Source organism: Periplaneta americana, chromosome 4 (genome assembly GCF_040183065.1).
Source record: "Periplaneta americana isolate PAMFEO1 chromosome 4, P.americana_PAMFEO1_priV1, whole genome shotgun sequence".
NCBI lineage: Eukaryota > Metazoa > Arthropoda > Insecta > Blattodea > Blattidae > Periplaneta > Periplaneta americana.
The window spans coordinates 201,218,468-201,236,290 of record NC_091120.1 but is presented as its reverse complement, the minus strand read 5'-3'; the positions used below and the strand labels follow the sequence as shown (position 1 = coordinate 201,236,290).

At 35.4% G+C, this 17,823-nt stretch overlaps 1 protein-coding gene across 3 annotated transcripts in view; it reads right to left on the bottom strand.

Moving 5' to 3' along the window:
- Positions 1-17,823, bottom strand: part of LOC138698600 (uncharacterized) — a 101,306-nt gene that overhangs the window by 20,486 nt on the left and 62,997 nt on the right. The window contains exon 9 of one of the 3 annotated variants that reach the window (XM_069824637.1): positions 5,760-6,917. The exons of the other annotated variants lie outside the window; for them this stretch is intronic. Coding sequence (XP_069680738.1) covers positions 6,892-6,917 — 26 coding nt within the window. The 3' untranslated portion in view covers positions 5,760-6,891. Of the gene's footprint in view, positions 1-5,759; positions 6,918-17,823 lie in introns of those variants that run through there. 3 annotated transcript variants of the gene reach the window in all.

The following is a 17,823-nucleotide window of genomic DNA, read 5'->3' as shown; positions in this document are numbered from 1 at the left end:
ATTATATCAGCCACAATGCACACTAACACTTCAACTGAGCACAACTGACGAAAAGGGATAACTCGGAAACCACTTATTTTCAATGTCAAAGCTAGCTTCTTGCGAGCCTTGCGACCAGGGTAGTTTAGTTAGAAAAGGATGGAAAATCTGTGGGGTGGATTACACAGAAGAATGAGTGTAAGAAACCAGTCTGCTTGGAAGCTGGTGTGTGCAGGCTTCTTGTTTACTGCTGCATCACAAATTATCCTGAGCTGCCGTATCACAATATTTACCACGTAAATATAAATTCTATTAAAATTAATAAATAATTTTGTCCATAGATTGCAGGTTTATTATGAAATTATTATTAATTGGGGAAGCTGAGCTTTTTAGCTTACACTGACGCTACGCCACTGCAGATCACAGTATTTAGTGAAGTGTGTACACTGATCAGTTTCATTTGCACCACATGCACAGAATTATTTTCTCTTGTTCTTGGGTGCACAGCATCTACAACACAAGATTTGACTATGGAGAATTTCATACTTTATTTTCGGATTTTACTTAAGATGGTACATTTTCACAGTATTATAGAATAATGCATGACAAATTTAAGTCTCCCCAATTTACCAACCAGAGAAAATGTGGAATTCAAAATGGCAGTTGGACCTAAGGAAAAAATTTCAATTTATTACTTTATATCTGAAACACTGTAAATTCGTTAAAATATTCAGTGATAAAGTTTTCTCCCTCAAAAACATGTGCCGACAAATACAGTAATATGACAGTTCCAGGTCACATGAACATATAAATTCTGCCGTACTTGCCGCTTACTTCGTGCATAATTTTCTGATTGTAATTGCAATTGGACAGAAAATGACAAGAGAAGCTTACAAAACTTACAAGAATGGGAAGGACTGCAAAATGCATTGTACGATGCTTTGACAGCTAGAGATCAATTTAAGAATTACTTAATTCACCAGTGGACTCATATGTTATAATTAAGGAGCGGATTCCTATGTAATTAAATTTGTGTGTGATTAACACAATTAACAAAGTTAAAAATTCCGAACACGAAGTTTCAAGTTTAAACCCCGAATTTTATTTCACATAAAAACACATATTTTCACAAAAAAATTATGTAAATACATATTTTCAGGAAATCTGTTATAAACACATAAATCTTGGGAGTTTTTTTACTTAAATAATTTTTTTACAAGAACTTTTAAACATTTTAAAACTAAATCAATTATGTCACTCAGAAGTACGTTATCTTTTTAAGAATTCTTGGTTGCTTCGTGTTTCCAAGCGCTGTGTGGTGTATCCGTGATCCATTTTCGTAATAGTATCACCTCAAGTTCTGAGAACTGCTAGGCAGCATATCAGTGTTATTATTAGAGAATAAATTAACATGGACAAGGAGGAGAGATCTTGTAACACGTAATTGGGAATGTTTATTGTTGCTGAAGATGATTTCATTCCACGCTTTGTTTGTGAAACACAACGGATAAGAGCTCGGGTATGAACATTATTTCATTTAAACAAATTTCTCGCCTCTCGCTCATGTCAATCAAGTAAGGCAATACATCTTGTTGTGATTCCCTGTTACCAGGCTTCGTCCATCGATATCCTTCAAGATATACTGAAAAATGGTAGTTTAAAAAACGATTTGGCTTTCCTATTAGCAAATCTAAGCTTTTTGTGAGACACCATAAAAAAAACTCGAAACATCCAAAAACCTGTTGTCTGAACCTGTCGTCGCTACCAGGTTCAGAAGTACAGTACTAAGGGAAAAATTCCAGAATGTGTTTGGGAAAAACAGTGGATATAAAAAAAATGTGTAAAGTTGCTCAAGTATTGGAGGGTGTGCCTGTAGGTAAAATTGACTGTGTTTGTGTTTGTGACATTCCTCTCTTTAAATATGCACGTCTGACGTCCAGTGATGTGGAAAGATCGTTTTCACAGTATAAGTCGTTGTTCAGAGATAATCGGCATGCATTTGTGATGGAGAATTTGGAGATGATCTTTGTTGTTCACTGCAATTCTCGGCCAACTACTAGCACTCAAGTGTGGTGGGTGAGTACCTAGTAACATTTTTTTTTTCCAAGCCAAGTAAGGTATTTTGTCATATTTAAAAGAAATATTTTTTTTTTATTTTTAGCAAATATTTTCGTACTTTTTAGCACATAAAAAATAAATGTATTTAAATTTTTTAGCACATAAAAATCCGCTCCCTAGTTATAATAATTAATGTAATGTTCATGTCCGTATATAAATAATTATTACTTGCTGCCCTCATCTTTTATACAGTAGTTCTACGAGTCTAAACTCTGTGGGAGCTTATAAAGAAATGTAGAAAAAACTTACATGATGATTTCTTTATTTCTCCCAGCTCTTCCTAGATACTGTCTCTGTATTTATGGCTACTATAATCTAGGTGTTTGAGATTGTACAATTATTCATAACTATGTACAAGAGTAATAAGTGTGCCATACTCCATTGTTCCAGTCTCTGATTGCTTATGTTACTGTCAAACACACTACTTGACTGAACACAATGCTGACTTTTAATTCCTGTAATATTGTTCACTAACCAGAATTCGTCTATGACATCACCAGTAAGAGCCGCACGTGCCAAAGACTTACTCTCCCAAGAATGCTAGCCACATTTTCCAGGAATCAATTCGTGTGGCATGGACCAGTGAACACACTTGCATTGAAAATAATGTAGAGAATAAGAGGTATCATTTCGTGCCGCTCTTGTGGCTCAGACCAGTGAACACTTACCTTAAGAAGGAATCGAAAGAACCGGAGAAAGAAATGAGTGCAGAAAAAGGTACAAGAGACTAAGAAATACAGATCTGACAAGGGAAGGGTTTCGGCTTGAACAGGAATTTCGTATCCAAAATTTGTATAAAGGCCCATATTTACATCTCTGCAAAGATCCCAAAAGCATTCGTTTGTGTAATGTGTGGTTTGTTTGTTAGACCAGTGTACAAGTTGAGGGGTGGGGAGAGCACTGCACAAGTTAAGGGGATGGGACACCTGACCCGTAAGCCTAGCCTAGCCTAGCCTAGAAGCTAGTGCGAGTGGTAAAATGTCTAAAGCCGATTTAAGGACATTTTTCTCCAACGTTCTGTCTGAAAATCTTGCAGCTAGTCAAAAGTATATAGCGTACTGTTGTGTGATTCATGGAGTGCGCACAAGGACACAACCTTAAACATGAATCATTCCAAGGCTAGGACATGGAATGTATGATCATTCCACCTAAAAAAAAAACTAAATATATCCAGCATCTGGATATCTATTTCCTTAGACAATACAAAATATATGCTCGGAGGATAACACTTTACATAAGGACTCTTGCTGAGAATCCAGAACTTAACTTGGGAAATCGAGTGTTTATAATGAAAATAAACTCTGTTATTCACAACCAGATGTCTGCTCCAGTATACCACCCTATGCTTCAGTATTCCTGGCAGTCAGCTGGTTACGTGAATCGTGAACAAGTCTCAGAGTTCAAAAATGTAATTCAGGAGGCACTTGATTTTTCAGCACTGGAGTGTGGTTCAGCAGATTGTTCAGGTGTTGCTTCTGTGTGTTGTGCTTATTGCTCTGCTCCATGCTGTTTCATGCATTTTATAGAAAATCCTCATGTACATTTTTAAAGAAGTGTATTGACCAATACCAACCAAACAGAGAGTTACACAAATGAATGCTTTTACGGTCTTCATCATCATTGTAAGGTAAGGCTCTGTACAAATTTTTAACCAAAAATTCCTGTTCGAGCCGAAACCCTTCCCTTGTGAGAGAACTGAAGTAAGTTTCTGTTGCTGTTCATGCATTAACAGAGAAATCAACTCTCAAAGCAGGAGCTTCCAATTGATGAAATGTTCTCAAAACCTTTCTCCATCATGCACTACTTTAATTAAATTTAACAACTCTGCAGGGTGCAACAATTAATGGACCTATAGCAATACACTTTTCCACATCACTTCTTAAGCTGCTTGTACACCAGTGGTCGTCAGCACTCAATGAAATGGGTAACGAGTAAGAAGTATATCTGAATATGCACTGTCGTGCAGAAGAGAGGAACAGGAAGCATACCCACTGGCAGCGATGGATGCACGCTAGTGCAATGTCTTATCCATGGGGAAGACACACTATAGCCCGAGGGTGCACTGTGCTGATGATCGTTGTTGTTCACGATCAAATTTTCATCAAATTCACTGCTTCACAAGGCTTGTCAATAATTACTTCACAAGTTTTGTCAAATCACTTACAATATTTAATTTTGACTGTCTTTAAACCAAATAAAGATATGCTCTAGTCGATCAAAAGACTTAACAATTCTTTGAAGGAACTGACCAATGAGATTCGAAAATATTATGTTGCCAACAATCACAAAAAACATGACATCCTGGCTGAGAGAAGTTGTTTGCAGGTTAATTCAATTATATGAATTAAATCCATGCCTGTACACTTTGGATTTTGTGGAATACCACAATAAAATGAAGAAAAATAATACAGGTGAGGAAATTGCATGGCAAATATGAGTTAAGTACCAACACACGTGTCTTTTCAATGAAGAAGATTCTGAACTATAACCTGGCAAATACTAGTAGTAAACATTTTGTTTTCGAATAAGAAATCGTAATATTCGTTTTAGGGTACCATACAATTAAGTTAATTTAACATTGTCTTGAATAGCCTAGTTATTCTCCAAAGAATTTACATATTTATTTTGTGCTGTTTGGTTGGTGGGGCAGCAAAGGCTTTTATCCTCCATTAATATGAACACCCTTCAGCCTGTCTCTCTCAACAACAAAATAATTCCTTTCAGTGCTACTGTAAAAAACCTCGGCATCTATTTCGACTCTAATATGAACTGGAATATGCAAATCAGATATATCTGTAGAAAAATTTTCTCTATCATGCATTCTTTGAAACGCCTGAAAAATTTCCTTCCTACTAAACTCAAATTCTAGTACAGACCCTTGTAATGCCTCACTTTGACTATTGCGATGTTTTATATAGTGACCTAAGTGTCGAACTTTCTCAAAAACTTCAACATGTACATAATGTCTGCATCCGATTTATTTTCAATATCCGCCGACATGATCATATATCGGAATATTTTCTACGACTCTCCTGGCTCCGCTTGTAAGATAGACGTTTAGTACATTCTCTTTGCCTGCTATATCGAATTATACATGATTCCACACCCAACTACCTTGCCTCTCGGTTTACTCTCCTAGCTTCACATCATAATTGTAATACACATTCACAGCACAATCTGTTGCTATCAATGCCACGTCATCAGACATCTCTGTACTCAAGTTCTTTCTCAATAGCCATGGCTTGCTCATGGAATTCGCTGCCGCTGGAAATCAGGGGTAGTCTTAGTCCTCAGTTGTTTAAAATTAGGTTGTTTAGAAATGTTTTAAATGCACAGAATTAGTTTTTTTAGGTATAATTTTTATTTATTATTATTACTTTACACAGTCATTACTTTGTTTTTCCATTAACACTAATATCTAGGTAATTGTCATTGTCTCAATGTAACACGTGCTGTGCTGATCATACTAATTCTACTATTCTTTTAGTTGTGAGATTATATTCATATGTATTAATTCTTTTTTTTTTAAGTTAATACTTGTATATTAGAATGTATTTTCCTGTTTGTAATTATGTATCCAGTCTCTTTTTTTTTTATTATATATATATATATATATATATATATATATATTTTTTTTTTTAATTATTGTTATTTTAAAGTTAATACTGATTGTGTATATGTATTCAATCTCTCTTTTTTACTTAATTATGTTTATTATTATTTTTAAGTTAATATTTGTATACCGGTATGTATTTTTCTGTATGTGATTTGATCCTGGTTGAGTGGAAGAGAAGGCCTGATGGCCTTAACTCTGCCAGGGAAAATAAAACTATTATTATTAAAAAACTATTATTACTATAGGTTACAATGAGCTTGAAGCACAGGTTTTAAAATCTTGTGAATTCTTTAGCAATATGGAACAGTCTTTAACAAATTTTTTTCAATACTGATCAATCTTCGACAACTTTTCTTGTAAAGTACTGAATTGCAAGAAAAATTTCATCATGTACAAACAGCTTTATCCATTCTCACATAAATTCTTTGAATTATGTAATAAAAGATATACTTCATTTGATATGAACTTTTTTGAAAGGTAAACTCTGTCAACACAATGAAATTCTTATTATACAATCTAGGGAGGGTGGGAGAGGAAGTTGTCAGATTCTGTAACAAATTACACGACAAGAAATTATTTTATATTTGAATACATTTAACTGTACTATCACTGTCATTATCATCATCAGGTTTAATTACAAATTCTACACGTTAATCTAGACGAGAGTTTGCCAATGTTCATTTCTGACCAACAGTTATAGACTTCAAAAATCTTATTACACAGGCATTTATTATGTAAATAAATTAATATATTTGCTACCTAATAATTTGATACTGTTGTCTACAAAGCTACATTTCGAGAACTATTCTGTTTGAGAAACACTGCCGGAAAGCAAATGGTAGACACAAATCATTGTATGTGTGTGGTAGCTTAAAATCTACTGAAAATTTATATCAAATGAGAAAAACAGTGAAATTCTGAGGCACAACGGTTTTAATTCGAAAGATTATAAAACCCCATGAAGCTCATCAACAATGGTACATTACAGATTTTCAGATGTGTTCGCTGGGATCTCTCAAGACTGCACCAAGTTTCAGCATTTCGAGACTGAGGAAACTGAAGGAAAATAAATTTGATGTCTTTCCACATTTTCTTTGCAGTTCAGATTGGATTATATCCAATTTTCACTTATTTCCAGTATAAAGAGTGGTTTCAAAGGAAGACATTTGAGCTGATGATCAAGTTAAGACTGCTAAGAAGGAATCTGTGAAAGAACAAACCAAATGACGAAATTAGTTACATGGTGGAAGAACTGTTGTGACAGTGGTCATATGATAAACAAATACACTGCTTCAAAGACTCTGTGTCTCATCTCTTCCCCTTTTCTTCTCCATTACAGTGTTTCATTATTTAGTAGTCCTAACAGATTCTTGAAACAACAATTGTCAAAATTATAGGTTTTATTATTTATTATTTTAAACTTTCTAAAATGCAGGGTGTTTTTCCGGGTGTAGGACACAGGGCTGTAACATTGTCATAAGAGAGCGATATATAACAAATAATGAAGTATAGTATGGTAACTTAATCAGTGAGCCATGTTTAGAAATTGTCAAAACCTGCTAATTTCTAAACATGACTTACTGATTAAGTTAATTCTTCATTGTCTTCATACATAAGTTTCTAATGGCATTATGTTCTACAACAAAAAAAACGCACACTATACTTCTTCAACATTGCATTAGGGGCATAAACTTGCATTTTCAAGACAGAAAATATGAATTGGGAAAAATTTTAACTTATGGTTTATTTAACGACACTTGCAACTGCAGAGGTTATATCAGCCGGAATTTTGTTCTGCAGGAGTTCTTTTACATGCCAGTAAATCTACTAACATGAGCCTGTCGCATTTAAACACACTTAAGTCATAGACCTGGGCCGGGATCAAACCCGCAACCTCGAGCATAGAAGGCCAGTGCTATACCAACTACGCTACTGAGAGTAACTTACTGGGAATGAAATTACATTAACAGTTTCTTGTAACAAATTAAAATTAAATATGTTTTTAAATTTCTAAATTTTCAGCAGAAATTACAGCTTAATTCATTAATAAATTCTGTGGCCGGGAGGAAAAAGGTCTTAAGTCAATTTTTTGTGAAAATTAGATTTTTTATATATTCTGAAAGCAGAAACAATTCTCTACAATCTGGTAAAAAGGCTAAAGTCAAATAAGACTCCTGACTGGATTTATAGAGCGTTACCAAATAACTTGTACTTTAGCCATTTTATAACATACTGATGCCCTTTCCTTTTAAAACTTTAAGCACCAGGGTAAACAGTCCTATAATTGTTTAAGACCCATTTTGCATTCCTAATAATTTACATTTCTCATTTATTTTGACATGAAAAAGGTCTTATGTTTAATAGTTCCTTCTACTCAGTTTGGCTTCTAGTCTTAAAAGGGCTATTTTTGGAAATAATCAAGATAATTGTTAAATGAGCAACATTATCTATTTTAGAAGAAATATAAACAAATAATATCCAGGAAAAACCTCTTAATTAAAAAAAACTCTATAATTGACACCAATTTCAATCTTTCTACTGCTTTCCTGAAAAGTACAAAATTTTTACTTAAGACCTTTTTCCTCCCAACCACAGAATTGCATGTTATGTAACTTTTATTTGATTTTTAACATTCCCTACATATTCAGGAACATTTTGGAAAGAAAGAAATCAACCTAACAATAACTCAGTAAAGCAAAGCTTTAAAAAGAAAACTGAAATTTTAATTATTAATTTCCTGTGTACCAAATAAGCTATGTTGTTTGATTTTTCTTCCACATACATTGACAGACAAAAAATTTGTGACACTTTCATTTTACATACAAAAGACATTTAAGATAACACCAAAATGACGATTAATTTAATTACACGATATAACGATAACATGACCAAAAACTGAAGTCATTATTTAAGTAACTGTAACAATAACGGCCATTGTTGTTATTCTCTCCATGTGAACGATTTTGCTTACAACAGTTTTTTTAATGTCTCAATTGTTGATACACTCCACTGTTTATCAATACTGAGCAAATTTAATCAGTGTATTCTGAACTTAATCCATCATATATGGGACCTGAAGACATTGCCAAGGCAACAGCTCTAAGTGAGGATCCAACAGATCTGTAATGTGTTGGGTGTAGCTTGAAGCACAATGAATAGAGATACCAAGTTTTTGCAAGACAACAGATTCGCGAAATACAGGTTTTCAGCTGATAAAAGCATAGATTTTATGTTTCAAGCCCATCCCAGTCAAAATATCGTGAGTTTAACCTCACAACTTAAGCAAAATTTTTGGTCTTAGCAGGAATTTATTCAAAATTAGATTTTACATGTGAAATTATAATTTAAGGTGCACTAAAGATATCGGAGATGGATGTGATCTGGAATTACTTGACTTCCATGATTTGTTTCCGAACATTTAGATTTGATTAATTGATTAACTAGCGGACTTACTCGTGTTAATTATGTAAGATTTGTGCGGCTTACAGCTGTTTCAGTGCTTCACGCACCATCCTCAGAGCCTACTAGATCTCGACGTCATCTCGAACTTCTCTGCCTGTTATGTGGGTGTGTTTGATTGTTGAAAGGTGTTGAAGAGTGGAGTCAAATAGTGTGTGTGTACTAAAATTGATCTGTGTGTTGAGAATTTGATCGGGGTGTGTTTTAGTGTGTTTGTATATGTTGTATTGTTCTAGTGTGTTGAGTTTTTGGTTCTTGGGTTGTATGTGTAGGATTTTCATGTCCGCATTTATGTTATTGTATGTATGGTTAGCATTGGTTATGTGATCGGCGTATGTAGATGTATTGTGTCCTCTGGTTATTGCTTTAATGTGTTCTTTGTAGCGTGTTTGGAATGATCTGCCTGTCTGTCCTATGTAGGACTTATCGCAATTATTACATATGAGTTTGTATACACCTGTGTGGTCGTATTTATTTGTTTGTGTTTTTTGTGTGTTGAGATGTCTTTGTAGTGTGTTTTGTTCTGTATGTTACGTTGTATTTCTGCTTTCTGAATGAAGATGCGATATTATGTGTGCTTTTGTTTTCATATGTTAGTATACAACCCAACAACCAAAAACTCAACACACTAGAACAATACGAAATATACAAACACACTAAAACACACCCCGATCAAATTCTCAACATACAGATCAATTTCAGTACACACACTATTTGACTCCACTTTTCAACACCTTTCAACACACACACCCACATAACAGGCAGAGAAGTTCGAGATGACGCCGAGATCTAGTAGGCTCTGAGGATGGTGCGTGAAGCACTGAAACAGCTGTAAGCCGCACAAATCTTACATAATTAACACGAGTAAGTCCGCTAGTTAATCAATTAATTATATTCAAGTGTTGAAAGTAGTGTACGCAAGATTCAAAATGGATTTAAATTTGTTTTAATTAGGTGATGGATTTTTAACTTGATTTTTTTTATTGGGTTATTTTACGACGCTGTATCAACATCTAGGTTATTTAGCGTCTGAATGAAATGAAGATGATAATGCCGGTGAAATGAGTCCGGGGTCCAGCACCGAAAGTTACCCAGCATTTGCTCGTATTGGGTTGAGGGAAAACCCCGGAAAAAACCTCAACCAGGTAACTTGCCCCGACCAGGATTCGAATCCGGGCCACCTGGTTTCACAGCCAGACACGCTGACCGTTACTCCACAGGTGTGGACCTTTCAACTTGATTAAAATATAATTTGTTGTACATTGATATTTAAGTACAAAATTTTGAATTTATAGCCCAACCAATAATCTAATATACAAACCGTATTTCGAGTTTATTTCTAAATGTAAATTAGAATTAACCAATGTTTTGTGGTGCCTATTAGCACCAATAAATTGTTGCTCGTCATTTAGCATTACTACAAAAAGTGATGGTCTGTTAGAACCATAAGATTCTATGAGAATGGATTGATGTCTAGAAAGTCTTCCACAGGACAAAAATTTACATCGAGTAGCACGTAGCGGCTTTGCTCGACAGCAAGTCATATCCCATAAACGCCAATTGGGAATCTGTTTTGTTCACCAATGAATGAATCCTGGTTTGGTTACATGATAGCTTTCAATGAATACTCAATAATGGTGTGCTGGCATTTCCATTGCAGCATGCACAAAATGTCTTCACAGAGAATGGCTAAATGATGCCCTCATTCCACAGACCATGCAATACTCTATTAATTGGCAACAATTTTCTGTTAATGCATGACCACGTAATATACAGGGTGATTCACGAGGAAAGGTAAAAAATTTATGATGTGATATCTTAGGCCATTTTGAGTGAAAAAGTTCATATGAACATAAGTCCGTTTTCGAATGATGGCGGAGCTAGATGCATTTTTTTGGTAAAAGTCTCGCCCCAATGTGAATCAGACATTACCATATGCTGCTGACGTGAGACAAGATCACTGATGAATGACATAACATTGGAATCTGCATTGTGAGCGATGTCGATAAGAGAAGAGAAACAAACCAGGTGGTGGGGCATTACAAATGTCACAACAAATATGCTATCACTTATCGGTTCACAGCAGTTCAGTCAGCTACCTACAGTACAGTAGTTATACAGGTACAGTTACCGGAAGTGTTAAGTTGTGTTTTTCAAGATGCCTTATAAATTTTCGACTGCAGAATACGCCGATATTGTGTATGTTCATGGTTTGTGCGATGGAAGTACCTTGCATGCCGTCGCTGAATATGAACGACGCTTTCCGAACAGGAGTGTACCAGATCGAAGAGTATTTACTGTCTATGGGGTTGGGTGAAAGACTTGGTATAGCAAAGGAACGGGGAAACGAGAGAAGTGCTAATCGACTGTATTTTGGATGCGGCATAAAGACAGCCACGTGCAACTCTCCCGAGCGACCAGTGTGATTCACACCCGAGCACAACAGTGCACTGAAGCAGAAGAAGGCACCTTTGAAAATGTGCGAAAACATCGACCCCGACTTCTAGAACATTAGATACGTATGCGTACGTGAATATAAACTTTAAATTTGTCCATTATCTGTCTCTAAATGCGAGTTAGTACAATGGAATCTCAGAAGTTTTTGTGAAATCAAAGAGCCTTATCTCTGTAACAGTTCGAAAATGGAACTATATTCATATGAACCTTTTCACTCAGAATGACTTCAGAATTCACATCCTACATTTTTTACCTTAAATATAGAATATAATCTAAATTTAACAGAAGAAATACTGAAATCAGAAGTAAACACTGAAATAATGAAACAATTGTCTTTAGAGACAATTAATATTAGGTACCCTTCACAAAACTGGCTTCATTTATACACCGACGGATCCTTGATCTCCAGAGAACAAGGTACCAGTGCAGGTGTTACGTGCTGTCTCTTCTCACTTTATAGATCTCTTGGATATGGAACAACAAGTTTTGATGGAGAAATCATTGCAATAAGGGAAAGTCTCAGGAATCTTCTATGTCACATCAATAAATTTAGGAATGCAGTTATATTGTCAGACTCCAAAGCAGCTATTCTATCAATAGTCTCTAAACACACACCTTCATCTCAAACAGCAGAAATAACTAAAATGCTCTCTCAATTAATATCACTCAATAAAAGAATTGTATTCCAATGGATACCATCTCACTGTGGAATCCTGGGAAACGAGAATGCGGATGCTTTAGCAAAGAAGGGCAGCACTGCTACTTACAGACCTGTTACTAAATCTACGTATTACTCTGTGAAAAGATTTATTAAATCTACATAGACTTCAACAAACAAAATTTAATAACACTCTCTGCATCATAATCCACAGTTAATTCCCGATTTACCACGAAAATCGTCTTTAGCTGCATTTAGATTGGCAACAGGCCATGATTGTTTGGCCAAACACCTGCATAGAATTGGAATATATCAGTCTCCTAACTGTCCATTGTGCAACTCAAACCAAGAAATGGATTCGGAACATCTCAAAATCTGTGCTTCAGTGGCTGGTCATGATAATATCCTTGAAAAATATTGGAGTGCAAGAGGTCAAATGACTTCATTGTCAAATGCCTGGCATTAGAAAACAACAACAATATTTTTTACCTTTCCTCGTGAATCACCCTGTATAGCAAGGGTCTTTTCAGAAGTTCTGAACAAGATTGGAATTAACGCTATGGATTGGCCAGCATGCAGTTCCGATCTCAATCCTACTAAGCATGTGAGAAGCAAATTCATAGAAGAGCTGTTGTTCAGGAAAGAATGAATGAGCTCCAGGTGCCTTATAAAAGCAATGTAAAAATATTGCACAAAATAAAGCCAGAATAATCAGAAGTATGCCATATCACAAGCAAGAGGTCATCACAGTCCAAGGTGGAAATTCATGCTATTAGTGAATGTAACTGAAGTACCATCAAACACAAGAAATATGCAGAAAACTGCTACAAAGAAAATAGTGTTCACAAGCAGATAGTGGCAATAATGGTGTTGTTGTTGTTGGAGTTGTGCAACTTAATGATTTCAATCGTTGATTATGAGAGCATTATATTGTGTAATAGTCGATAAAAGCATCTTAAATGAATGTCATATTTGAAATTAAAGTTTCCCATTTTTTGTCAGATAGTGTAGTGTATTTGTTACTGCATTTACACATGTAACAGCCTACAGATTAAACAGAGATATTTATATAGACAGGGATTTATTATTTAAAAAAAATTACAGCCATTACACACATAAATGCAACAAATTCAATCATGTCTCAATGTGGCCCAGTAAATAATAATAAAAAAAAATAAAGAAAAAAAGAAAGACTGGCCAATAACTGTAGATTTTTATATCAAAGATATATGAATGTTTTAAGAGTTCTAATGTTGTAGGCAAAACTTTCCAACCAACTCTCGAATATTACTCATTTACAACTTTACCAATCACTGCATAAATAAATACTGACAATCAGGTTTAAAACTATACTTTGTCATATAAAATGTCTAATACGTAACTCTGAAAAAATAAATATTACTGCAATCCTTAAAGCTACAAACATGTATAAATTACACAGCAGTGGCATTGGCAGCTTTATATGAATGTCTTTCCACAACGAGTTTGAATATTTATATAGTCCGACCATCGGATCTGTGCCCCCGTAAGATATGCGAACTGAACCTTAATTCCTTTTCAGCCTCGGCAATTCATTTCTCTCCCTGTATTCCTATTTCTCTGTTTTCTATCCCTCTCTCTTTCTCTCCCCCACTACTCACAATTTTGAGCCTTCTTGCAGGACAGTTTATTTGCACTTGCAGTCCAGTGTTGTCAACTCAACATGAATACTGTGGCACGGAGTGGTGAAATATTATACATGTAATAGCATTTTGCATAAGTCAATCAGCGTCATTAGACCTACTTAAATTAAATTATGAATAAGTAATAATTAACCTTACAGTATTGCAAGCAATATTCAAGAGACATGACACTGTTTGACGGAAGTTTGGCAACATCCCTATTCGGCAAGGTTCGTGGCCTGCTGTTTGACGTAGTGGGAGAGAAACGGGTGGAATGGGGTGAGTAGAGGCGTTAACTTTTCCAAGAACGACGACAGCGCTGAAGGGGCATAGATCCGATGGTCCGACAATAAATACAGGCATGCCTTAAAGCATTATGCAAGAATGACGTTTTTTTAACATCTAACCTTCAAGGAATACAGGGTGGAAGGGGACCAATGCACCAAAATTTAAGAGGTGATTCTACATGTTAAATATAACAAAACTTTTTATTTTTTACACTTTTCCTTTGATGAAATACCGTTAAGCAGAAAAAGAAATAGTCTTTGCTCAATGTTTGCTATGCTCTATGCAGTAATGGCTGATTGCTATACAGGCAGATAGGTAAAAATAATCTCAACAGTCAATGCCTTGAATCCTTTTTTGCAAATTAAACTGTTTAGCCATGAATTTAAATTGAATAATTGCGAAAATCGTTTAAATAAATCTTGCAAAACAGTGCACTGTCACACGCATACAGCAGAGAGGGAGGGGAAGGTAAGGAGTGCAGGCCGCACTTGTTAAGAGTTATTGCAGTAACTGTGATGTTGTTTTTATTTTTATTTTTTTGGGTTATTTTACGACGCTGTATCAACATCTAGGTTATTTAGCGTCTGAATGATATGAAGGTGATAATGCCGGTGAGATGAGTCCGGGATCCAGCACCGAAAGTTACCCAGCATTTGCTCGTATTGGGTTGAGGGAAAACCCCGGAAAAAACCTTAACCAGGTAACTTGCCCCGACCGGGATTCGAACCCGGGCCACCTGGTTTCGCAGCCAGACGCGCTGACCGTTACTCCACAGGTGTGGACGTGCTGTTGTCAAATGCTTCATAGACACATAACGACTTCCTCTGAAACAGTAAATGTTAGCGAAAAAAACTTATTTAGACTTTTCAATCTCTCCTCATGATCTATTACCAGTTTCATTTTGGTGCACAGGTTACCATTCACCCTGCATACACAAAGTTTCATAGAAAAATGTATATTTACGTTCCACATATGTAAAAAAAAACATTTTTCACAAACAATGTAATGAAGTTCAGAGTTATATATATAAATCCCACAAGGATAGCTGCCCTTCAGTAAGGGTTGCCAAAAGACACAGCATACTAAACAAATAAAAATAAACATTTGTGTTATGATTATTTTCAAATGGGAGCTACCCTTGGGAAAATACGTTTATTCAATAATTATTAGTAATCAGACAGAATATGAAGAAATTTAGGTGTACAGGTGATCACGTAAAATCTGAACAGAATATTTCAGCACCTGCGAGTTACATGCACACAGCAGATTTTTAATTCAGAATCTTTTCTTCTGTCTCTACACTGCTTCTGTCTAGGACACAGTCTAGACATGTTTCATGTATTTATAGTGTCAAAAAAAGTTTTAAAACCGAATTTTTCCGGCTGTACTAACATACCCAACAAACTTCTAAGTAACAACACTATCTTCAGTATTTTCAAAATCAAATTAGTTTTGATGTCACATCCCCACTTTTTTTTAGAAATAAGCAATTGCTTAATTTGAGGTCAATGATGGTGAGGAAAAAAAAAACTTTTGGGTCAGGTTAATGAGAATCTCTCTCTCCCCCATCTTTCAATACAAAACATATAAATTAATGCTGTATTTTCCATTTTCAGATATTCCTAACATCTGATAGTTTATTTCTAGTTTTTATTGAGCCTTAAATTTCCACAGTAAATAAATGCCTCAATACACATCTGAATCTTGGTTTTCAAAATATGAAAGCCTGCTGTCCAGTTATATGCTGCACAATAGTGTAAACCAGGCATTCTCAACCTGGTGTTTGTTAACACCATTGTGCTCTTTTAATGACATTTGGTGCTCTCGTCATGTGAGTAAAAAAAGTGGTCACGAGCACGAAGGCTTCTGAGGTTCCCTTTTCAATTCAAAGTTTGTGCCACGAGCTGGAAAAAATAGTGTTCTCATCCATTCATTATAATACGTTGTGAGAGCTGATAAGGCCTTCTCGTATTTCATGGTGTATAACTTCTTACAATCTAGTAAGGACTTAATCAGAAACATCCAGGTTATTTACGAGAATAATATGACTGCTTGTGTGGAAATTCAGTTGATAGATCTCCAGTCCTCCGCAGCACTGAAATATTTCTTTTAAAAGGAGAAAGACATAGTCTTTGGAAACAAAAGATACGAAGAGATTACAAATACTGTGAAATGTTTCAAATGGGCGTATAAGGGTACAGTACATCAGTTATTCATAGATTTCAAAAAGGCGTATGACTCGGTTAAGAGAGAAGTTTTTATATAATATTCTTATTGAATTTGGTATTCCTAAGAAACTAGTTCCATTAATTAAAATGTGTCTTAGTGAAACTTACAGCAGAGTCCGTATAGGCCAGTTTCTATCTGATGCTTTTCCAATTCACTGCGGGCTAAAACAGGGAGATGCGCTATCACCTTTACTTTTTAACTTCTCTCTAGAATATGCCATTAGGAAAGTTCAGGATAACACAGAGGGTTTGGAACTGAACGGGTTACATCAGCTTCTTGTCTATGCAGATGACGTGAATATGTTAGGAGAAAATCCACAAACGATTAGGGAAAACGCGGAAATTCTACTTGAAGCAAGTAAAGAGATAGGGTTGGAAGTAAATCCTGAAAAGACTAAGTATATGATTATGTCTCGTGATCAGAATATTGTACGAAATGGAACTATAAAAGTTGGAGAAATGCATATAGAGTGTTAGTTGGGAGGCCTGAGGGGAAAAGACCTTTGGGGAGGCCGAGACGTAGATGGGAAGATAATATTAAAATGGATTTGAGGGAGGTGGGATATGATGGTAGAGACTGGATTCATCTTGCTCAGGATAGAGACCAATGGCGGGATTATGTGAGGGCGGCAATGAACCTCCAGTTTCTTAAAAGCCAGTAAGTAAGTTTCTCTCAAATTCTGGGTCTGTTTGGGGTAACCTATCTATGCAAACAAATTTTCTCATTTATGAAGTGCCTCAAGAACAAAGCAAGATCGTAACATCTGCATGACTTCACATGTATACAAGTGACTTCTCCTTGGACATCATCTCTGATATTCTGAGTAACATTCAAGTTCAAGGATATCATTATCCTGGTGTTTTAGACATTTATCTGTTTATTTATTTAAGATTCACACAGGTCTATTAAAACTATTCCATTTCATGATGCTCGCTCACTTAGTATTTCATGTGGGCGGTGCTCACAATCTTCAAAAGGTTGAGAACTCCTGGTGTAAACTGTGGTCAACGCATATGAACTGTTGCATACAAAATACGTATTCAACAACGATAATAAGTGTTTGGTGATCAGAAAGTAACATGCTAAGCATTTTACATTGACATGAATTCTTTTGTAAACAGGCATTTTACTCTGCATTTCAATCATGTTTGGAAACTGGTTACGGGTTTCAAATTGACAATATAATGCATTAGTTTTTCCCGTTTAAAATAATGGGGAATAAAACTGGTGTTTAATGTTTTCGTGTAGCATCTATGACTTCACAGGAATGGATTCACATTAAGTATGAATTTCCTGTATTATTCAATGCATAGGTCGCAGTGTCAAATATACCATTTTCTTTTGCATTTTATACTAGA